General features: G+C 35.6%; 2 protein-coding genes and 1 long non-coding RNA gene across 5 annotated transcripts; 2 read left to right on the top strand and 1 right to left on the bottom strand.

Annotated features, from left to right (window-relative positions):
* Positions 1-14: 14 nt before the first annotated feature.
* On the bottom strand, positions 15-3,868 carry LOC103847291 (protein BTR1). Of its 3 annotated transcripts, none has more exons than XM_009124350.3 (8): positions 3,638-3,868; positions 3,418-3,507; positions 2,657-2,895; positions 2,442-2,548; positions 1,848-2,041; positions 1,307-1,431; positions 527-684; positions 15-433 (listed from the first exon to the last, which is right to left on the bottom strand). In XM_009124350.3, exons 2-8 carry the CDS (start codon positions 3,500-3,502, stop codon positions 337-339), a joined length of 1,005 nt encoding a protein of 334 aa, XP_009122598.1. In that variant the 5' UTR covers positions 3,503-3,507; positions 3,638-3,868; the 3' UTR covers positions 15-336. The 3 variants fall into 3 exon arrangements, with proteins under 3 accessions (XP_009122598.1, XP_009122600.1, XP_009122599.1); XM_009124352.3 differs by having other exon boundaries at positions 1,307-1,368; XM_009124351.3 differs by having other exon boundaries at positions 3,418-3,529; positions 3,638-3,847.
* Positions 1,841-2,293, top strand: LOC117128933. The gene is made up of 2 exons (XR_004452375.1): positions 1,841-2,078; positions 2,138-2,293. It is a non-coding gene; the product is annotated as an uncharacterized LOC117128933 (long non-coding RNA).
* Positions 3,869-4,956: 1,088 nt separating the features above from the next.
* On the top strand, positions 4,957-6,827 carry LOC103847290 (uncharacterized protein SYNPCC7002_A1590). The gene is made up of 6 exons (XM_009124348.3): positions 4,957-5,371; positions 5,446-5,636; positions 5,741-5,786; positions 5,879-5,961; positions 6,053-6,169; positions 6,523-6,827. The coding sequence occupies exons 1-6, from the start codon at positions 5,119-5,121 to the stop codon at positions 6,592-6,594; spliced, it is 762 nt and encodes a 253-aa protein (XP_009122596.1). The 5' UTR covers positions 4,957-5,118; the 3' UTR covers positions 6,595-6,827.
* Positions 6,828-9,527: the final 2,700 nt, after the last annotated feature.

Raw genomic sequence — 9,527 nt, 5'->3', positions numbered from 1 at the left:
GTTGAAATACAGTATAACTGAACGAAAGCAAATGTAATGTAATGGTTGGTTTATTGTAAAATTGTTACGACAGAAAGAACTCAAGGGAAACAAAACTTCAACAAATTGAAATTAAGTTACTAAAGAAAACAAATGAGAATAGTACTTCTAGCTCCAAATCTGCTTCAGGACATAAACACAAAACGAAAGAAAGAAACACAGGTCCCTGAGAGAAGTCTCTGCCTCACTCAAAGATGATTTGAGATCCCCATCTGAAAAGCTTTTTAGCCTCAGCCAATAAATAAACACAGACCAGAGATAGGAACGGAACCAAGATGGGGATACTCTTTATCGGTTCTATTCGTTGGCTCTCTCCGAGGCTGAATCAACCTTCTGTTTTATCATCGTCTCAGCTTGTTGGATTGCTCTCTGTGATCCTGTGATACTCACTTTCCTGTCATTTTTTTGCCATTTCACAAGGTTTAGACAAGAGAGGTATATATAACACACTGTTCCGTTATAACTCTCCAATAATGTTTAACTTTACCTATCAGTGGTTCCAGACATGAAATCACCTCGGTCTGATATTTTAATTCGGGCACCGGTCATCTGAGTGATCTCCATGATGTTTCTTCCTCCACGGCCAAGGACCAATCCTATATGCTCATCCGACACACCAATTGTCACCGTGGTACTAGCTTCTTCCTGGAATATATATTAAAAAAACACACAGCTTAAGAAATGGTAAAAACCGAAAGAAACCATCTGTGAGTGTTTTAATACCAGACGCCACACATATATGCTATAGTATGTCTAGTACTCTCGGGCTGATAAGCTAGTTAGTATAGCTTGATTATGTCTCTACCGGAGACTAAACGAGATGCTCTTACGAATGGTAAGAAACATCTTACCCTGGATAGCTCAGACATGATAGATATGAAATTCTCCTATTCTAGTAGTTGCTTCACTAAAAACAACAACACTTTCTTTAATAGGCCTACTTCTTAGCAAAATATGAGATGAAGATCTCACATTGGTATAAACCTAAAGTTTGTAGATAGGAAATGATCCATACAATCCATAATAGTATCACCGACAGAGATTTTTACACATATGCATTTACATAAGTAACATGGACAATATAATTTCACACACACATATATATATATATATATATGTATGTATATGCATAGCAGTATTAATTTATACATCATACTATTCATTCATGTATATGCAAACAAATACAACACACTATCCATGGCAGTAGCAGCGAGATTTGTTCATATCTATGCATAAATGGGGTGGAAGATGGTGCAAAGAGACTAACCTTGTGGTTTTGATACTTTCCTCCAGAACCGTTGTGTGCGTAGTTAGCCGAATTGTATCCCGCTGTTGCAACAGAAGGAAGCACATACGCATATGGATGACCATGAAAACCAGAGTAGGAAAGACCTAAAATGCCGATTTAAAAGGAACTTACAAAAGAAATAAGCTTAACTACAGACAAGCATCATGCATAACCATCTAAACAGAAAGAAATCTCATGTGAGATGAAAGATACTAAACCCATTAATACCTTAGTTTACATCTGACAATCGTACATTATTTAGCATATAACAAAAAAATTATATTGTCTAATAAACCCACTAGGATTGGCCACATGAACTTGCCTGGTGATAAACAGTCTTTATCATAACAAAATCATTTACCGCAGATTCAAAGAATAGTCCGGAAATGATCTAACCATCTACTCCATTGCTTTCCCAAATGAATAAATGCTATGCAATCAAAGACATACAGAACACGATAACAAAAGAAGCTTCAATGAGGAAAATAAAACTAACTAAGGTAGTACTGAGTTGAAATACCTGCATACGAGTATGGGGAATGTATATTCTGGGAGTAATGATCGTCCTCGGTAAGCTTAGCCAAAATTAAATCAATTGCCCGCATCTGCTCCTCGAAGGTTCCAGATAATGTCACTAGCCTATCACTCAAGCCATAGTAGGTATTATCCAGAGGGGATATCTTAATCCCAGCTTTAGACTCCTCAATGAATGACCTGTCTCAAAAGAAAGAAAACGGTTAGTACTACTGAAGTCAGTATCCCCAAAACTAGAACAAAAAAAATACAACGGCATATTCTAGAACTTCAGAGAAATTTGATACCCCAGACTAACACTAATACTTCAAACTGAGTCATCTCTAATATTCAGGACCTCTTTACACCTTATATAGGATCTTAACTTGTTTATGCATGCATTCAGAGAAAATACTTGCTCTCTTAAAATGAATCAGAGAAAATTTGAACACGGAAAAAAAAGCACGAACATGACCAGATACGTTATAAATGTTAGTTGGTGGTTTAGTGTACTACAGTGTCAGTATATGTTGTTAAGTGAAACAGGCCTTGGAAGCTCTGAGTCTCAGACAACCTCAGAGAATTCAAAACAAAAACTTACTTGATGGTGGCTCCTCCTTTTCCAATAATGCCTCCACAAGAACTGTTAGGAACCACAAGTCTTAGTCTTCTCCTAGGCTCAACATCACTACCCTCTTCAGCATGAAGCTAAACAAACAAATAGAGAAGTAAAAAAAAAATCATAATAGATATACGTTAGCTAAACATAGCTGTGACATGAAATACAAATTAGTCAAAAGGAACTCGAAAGATTACCTCACTGTGCAATTTTTCAAGGATAAGTTCCAGTCCACTGACAACTTCTTTAGTCGATCCCGAAATCATGATGATTCTATCAGTCGTCCCAGGGAAAAACTCTTGGTTACGTGAGAGCTGGATCCGAGCACCTGACTTAGCCTGAAACTCAGTGATGGTCGAGCCTCCTTTCCCAATGACTGAACCAGCCGCCGCATTGGAAACAAGAAACCGAATGTGTGTTGGCTTCTCAGCAGAGTCTGAAAAAGGACGAAAAAGCCATTAGTTAGACAAAGAGAATGCATCCTCATCAGTATTGAGCTAAAGGATGAGTTGAAATTTGAAAAATAAAATCTTTACAAAAACACATACAACCTCGATCAAATGTTTTTTTTCCTACGTATCACTCTTCACATTCTAAATAAATTAACAAGATTTTCTTTAATGACTGAACTAAAAAGTAAGGCTCCGAATGTTATACAGGATCCAGTGTTAACAGTAACAAAACCCTCTACATATACTATATATTTATACGGTTTTAATTATGGCAGCCGTACTGTTTGTCCCGCACGGCTCAATCTGTTACCATTCTGAGCAGTGTAATTTAACCACGCTCGAAAATGAAATCTATCGTCACAGAAAATATCCATTAACGATTAAACGGATCCGATTCACGAAGGTGACAATATGCTCAAACGTTCGAATTACGATCCCACGAAAATGTATTATCTTTGTTCACCACAACAAAATAATCAAATCAGATCGGAAGGGAAGGGAGATACCAGCTTCCGAATCATCATGAGGTTCAGGGGATCTCTTGGTAAGCTCTTCAGGGGAAGCTGCCGCGTACGAGTCGGTGGAGTCCATTGCCGCTGCAGAAGATAACCGAATCAACTAATCCACATTACCAATATAACGAACAAAACGAATTAGAGAGGAAGAGATAGGACTCCTTCGTTCGAAATCTGAGATTGAGAGATAGAGAGAATTCAAAAAAATTACCTGTCCTCGCACAATTCGAATCTTCTCCGTTCAAGCTTGTGGTTTCTGAATCTGAGAGGAGAGTTTAAAGTCTTCGATGTGTGTCTGTCGGATGGGTTCCTCGGCTTGGTCGTCTTTGTCGCCGAGCGGTTTGTGAAGTGAAGGAAGGTGGCTCTGCTCTATCTATCCACTAGGCTTTTGCTTATTCCATTATTTTATTATTTTTAATATTATTATTGACCGCCTCCTCTCTATCTCTCTTTATTTTAATTAATTAACAACAACTCGCCTTAATTTGTTAATAACTCAAAAATATTAAACCAAATCAACCTTTTAATTGCAAAATCTATTGGCAAATTAGCTTCTGAATGTGGAAGCACCGTAGCCTATTGGTTAAGGTTTAAAGGTTTCTACACTCAGGTCTGGGGTTCGAATCCCAGACTATGCAATTTATTGCAGATTACAGGAAATCCAGGTTTCAAGTCCCGGAAAGAGCGGTTTATTAAACAATTATGCAGACTACAGAGGAAAGGCTTGCAAGGGATCTTCAACATGGTGCAAGTAAATCTGGCCAGGCGTGGATCTTCATAGGACGGCTCAGGTGATGCAGTTAGGCGTAGGTCTTCATAAGGCAGGTAGTATTGTCGGTTGTCAAATCGTCTATGTAATCTTTCCTATATCATAATTGTAAGATCGTAATAAATCAGCGTTAAAAAAAAAAAAAAAATTAGCTTCTGAATATATGTTTAGAAAAACACAGCAAAATATTGGCAAATTAGCTTCTGAATAAATGTTTAGAATTGTACGACCCTTGAATTGTACAGCAAAAGACTTTTAACAAAAGAAAAAATGAATTGTGCAGCAAAGTTGACAAAATACAATAATAGATAGTTAGATGCCATTAATGCATGTTTATGATTTGGATCGGCTGATTAATGAAGTGAAAATATTAAAATATTAATTATAATGTGATTTTGGATTTAGTCCTACTATGATGGGATTGGGAAGTGGCAACCTGTGTGTTATCTCACGACTATTCAAATTCATTGGTTAGATCTTCAATATATAAGATCATAATTTCTTGGCCACATAAACTAAAATTAACATTTGGAGAAGACCAAGTTACATTATACTTTTAGTGTTTTAGTTACTTCCTATTTAACATACTTAAGATTTGTGTAAAAATATTCAGTTGTTAATTGTTATATTGTTGGATGCATGCCGGGCTCTTCAGTTGGCCCAATAAAACTATATTATATATTTATTTAACGGGCTCGTACTGGGCTTGGCTTCAGTATTCAGCGTATTTTAACCAGAGTGAGATAACCTCAGCAGGCTAAAATACGCCATGGAAAGCTGGTGGTGATGGTGGTGCCACCTCCCGATCTCAGTCGTCGCATAATCTTATCACCATACTCTCTCCTTGGCTTCTCTGTTTAAGCTGATAAAAGCCGTTAGTCGTTAAACAATCCCTCATCCTCAAAAACGCCGTCGTTTCAGCTATGGCGTTAAGCTCAGCTACTCTTAAACTTACCTCCTTATCATTCTCAGCGAAGAAGACGAATCGAAACCCGAGGAATCGATCTCTCTCATTCACCATCACCTGCTCATCATCATTCGACGAGCCACCTAAACCTTCGCTCACCTCTTCTTCTTCTACTCCTAATCGCGTCTCCTCGAGCTCCGCCCCCAAAGCTCGATTCGTCGCTCGTCAGAAACAATCCGTCTCCGTTCGCCAGCTCCAGCGACCTCTGAGTAAATACTCGCTTGATCTGAAACTCTGAATCTGGATCGGATTGTTTTGATTTCGGATTTGCTTTCTTTTGCAGTTGAGTATATGAGCTTACCTGCGAGTCAGTACTCGGTGCTAGATGCGGAGAGGATTGAGAGAGTTGATGATAACACGTTCAGATGCTATGTTTACACGTTTAAGTTCTTCAACTTCGAAGTCTGCCCTGTGCTGCTCGTCAGGGTCGAAGAGCAGCCTAATGGCTGCTGCATCAAGCTCTTATCCTGCAAGGTTATCTCCGTTTCTTGGAATGAATCAAATAGAAAAACTTGTTACTTATATATTTGTTAAGATTGTGATGTTTATTTTGTTGTAATTGTCTTGTGCTATATTAGCTTGAGGGATCTCCTGTTGTGGTTGCCCAAAATGATAAATTTGATGGTAAGCATATCCCTGTATATGATTCGAAAGCATGATCATGTTGTCATTACTTTTGTATGGGGCTTAACGTTTGTTATTTTCTAGTTATGCAGCTTCTATGGTGAACCGGGTATCATGTGATGGCACTCAGGAGGGGTCATTAGAGCAACAGATTACTTCAGATGCAGTCATTGAGGTGGTAGCTAAGTGATTCAGCTTTTATTTTATTTTTTGCTTAGTTGATCATTGCATTGTTGTGGTGTTTCTGAGTTGAATGGCAATGGTAGGTCAATATCGAGATTCCTTTTGCATTTAGAGTCTTCCCTGTGGGAGCAATAGAAGCGACGGGGACACAAGTTTTGGACCAGATTCTTAGACTCATGCTACCAAGATTCTTGTCTCAGGTATGCAGGGATACATGTCTGTATTATCACCTTTGAATCGCTTATACTGCATCAACGTTGGTCCCTTGAACTATCCTGGTTTATCTATGTCCACTATGTTTTAAAGCTGCATGATCATCATGTATTCCTCTTTTAGCTTCTGTAAAACTGGCATGCTGATGCTCAAGCAGGTTAATCAACCTTAACGCGAATGTTAAATCTGATTCTAACTCAGGGTAGAAAATGGAACAAGAAAGATTATGATTCTTGTAATTATGTGATCCGCCTTTTTGCAAATATGTACATATACACGTTCCATTTCTTGAAATATCTTCCCAGGATTAATCTTGACATGCTCTTATGCTCGTTTTCAGCTCTCGAAAGACTATCAAGCATGGGCTTCTGGAGACACTTCAAGGCAACCTCTTGGGACCGGCGAGATCTGATAGTAAAGCAAAAGATCTACCTTACCTGGTTCAGAGAACTTATGCCTCCTGGAGACTGGAGTTTAGCAAATTCTCGATCATTTTAAAATGTTTTATTTGGGTAATACGACGACAAATGAATTTGTATTCTCTTGAATAACTCTTAAACCTTCTCTATAGAAATGTTTGTTTGTTTTGTTTGCTCCACTGTGTGTCACTGTCAATGTTTCATGTTAATCCAACCAGGAGTTTCTTAAATGTTGGTAAGGCCGGTTAAAATTGAGCCGGTTATTGGAAATTTGGATGAGGCAGTACAGTTTCTGAACAGATTTTGTTTGATTGTTTTTTCAGAAGATATTTCAGTACATGTCGTCTGTCCTATGTCATTTGTTAATGTGTAATTTCTACTTATGTTTATAACTTATAAGTCAAGATAACGTCATTAACTTCAGATGAAGCTACTAATTTTTATTTTAATCAAAAGTTATATGCAACTTGTACACGCTACCACTCCAAAAATATACACACGAAAGTTTATCTATTGACGAAATTCGGCAATGGTTTATCAATTATTTTCACCAAAATAAATTATTCTAAAAGTAAAGAAAACATTGATATAACATTAAAATGTATATATGATTTGCTTGGTAAAAAATACAATAACAAATAATAATTGTGATGAAATTTTACAAACATTAATTAGTTTAATTAGTATATGAATCTATTTCCAAAATAGAAAACAATTTTTTTTTAAAAAGGAGAATAAATAGCAAGCAGATATAAAACGTTAAATCAAATACATGCTTCTCATCAGCAGAGAATTAGATGCAAAGTTGCACAATATCCAACTTATGCGACTCGGATCATATGAGATATATTAAACTATATATTTAGTATGAGTGAAAAGCAAGCAAATGTTGTAAGCAATTGAGAGAGAAATCTTCTCTCATTTATCCTCCTACAACGACAGCCATATATCCTAGCTAGTGCCAAATCAAACGTCTCTTCTCTCTTTTCAAGACAAAATCAAGCAAATAATGTTAACCACATTGTTACAAGACAAAAGAATACATTCACATAACGGGGAAACAATAAAGATTGTGTTTGATATATATATACTTTAAATTTTTTTGGAATTTTTCTCTTGTTTACTTTGCAATTTTTTGACGTTTCACTTCTATGTATCAAATTAAAACTCCAAATATTACATATGTTTTATAACATTGATTCAAATGTTCTTCTATTGTATTTAGTTACCTCTTAATATTGGGTTTAGTTGATAAATCTTGCTACAAGGATATGTAAAAGGTTAAAAAGTTGTTTGTTTATGTCATTAAAGCAAATGTATAGTCTAGACACACTGCATCAACTCTTTCAAACAAAAAGGTAAAAGATCTATGCAAATGTCCACTAGATCTACAAGTACCAATTTTAATGCGTCTAAGTTAGGATACAAGATGTCGTAAAATGTTAAAAACCAAAGTTTGCGTTTGTTCCCTCTCAAATAGAAGGTTGTAGTTTCGATGAATAATGTAACAATAGACAAATAGTGTAGTTAGATGAGCTGAATCATATAAAAAAAGTTTTCTAGTTTTTAGAGATTTTGCTAAAACCCTAAGCAATAATATATAGAGTATATTATTTCAAGACTTTAGAGATTGTTCCAACCATAGACCCATATCTCTCAATTCTCATCCTTGATATAATTGCATTGTTTAGTGTCAGGCTAGTTTAGAAATATACAAAAGTTATTGAACATTTGTCTTAAGTTGGTTCAATCAACAATATATGGTCACCCCATTTTGTCGACGATGCAAAACCGTCAAGACAGATCTCTAAAACATTAGCAATTACCTCTTCTAAACACAATAATAATGTAAATATCATCATGATAAACATAAGAAGAGAAAGATGAGTGGATGTTAGAAAAAGAAAACGCACGTTGTAGAGCTTGAAGTGAGCGAAAGACGTATGTGATTGATGAGACCTAACATAGACCCAAAATCCATGCAACCTTGTGTTTCGTCCCAATGCATTTGTAAGCTTTATCATAGACATTTTCCTATTGTTTTATTTTATTATATTATGAAATATTATTTAACTAGATGGCCAAAATATCAAATAATTATCGAGAAGACTGAAAATAATGCCACCATGTGAGAATATATATATACATATATTATATTATTTTCTGGATTACTCCATGCATGTGAGAATATTGGTTGGTACAAAACCCTCACAAAGATCGATCCATGTTATAGCAAAAAGAAACAAAACTTCATAGTATATACAGGAAGCACCCAGGTTTATCTGCATAGTATGGTTAAATATTGTGATGCTATGTTTGGTTTACTATTATTGATGTAACACTGTAATGAGATTTGGTTCATTAAGAAAATTACAAAAAGAAATTAAACAAAAGAAAACTGGCGTATATAAGGCAATATTAGCAAACAAATCAATCTTAAAAGGAAAATTGTTTTATATTAAGCAAATATTAGTTTACTAAAAAAAACCGTATCCTATCTATAGTCTATTACATTTATATCTTATCATGTATAAACGTGTTTAAGATTCTACAATGATGTATTTCCTAAAACATCAAGTTTTTCTTAACATTTTAACAAATGTACATATACCTATGTAAGAAAGATTTTATATAATTCATATGATAAACAAATGCTAAAAGAGTTCCATCACAAATATGGATTGGATATGGTCTTAATTGCATATTTCATAATTCTAAACAGTAGAGTAATACATGACGTGGGATGAGAGACGCGTACCACGTGTAACAATCGTAGACGGTCCTCGCTTCCTTGAGACTCGCCTGCCCTTGCCTTTTTTAAATTAAAACAAAGCGAAAAAGTAGACGAAGAAAATTAAAAATAGATAATTCATTTATTTTTTTTTTTAATTTGAAAATAACTACGAGAAAAAGACAATTAAGGAGT

Source organism: Brassica rapa, chromosome A10 (genome assembly GCF_000309985.2).
Source record: "Brassica rapa cultivar Chiifu-401-42 chromosome A10, CAAS_Brap_v3.01, whole genome shotgun sequence".
Lineage (NCBI taxonomy): Eukaryota > Viridiplantae > Streptophyta > Magnoliopsida > Brassicales > Brassicaceae > Brassica > Brassica rapa.
The sequence above is the reverse complement of the archived record's forward strand: the minus strand, read 5'-3'. Positions and strand labels throughout refer to the sequence as shown.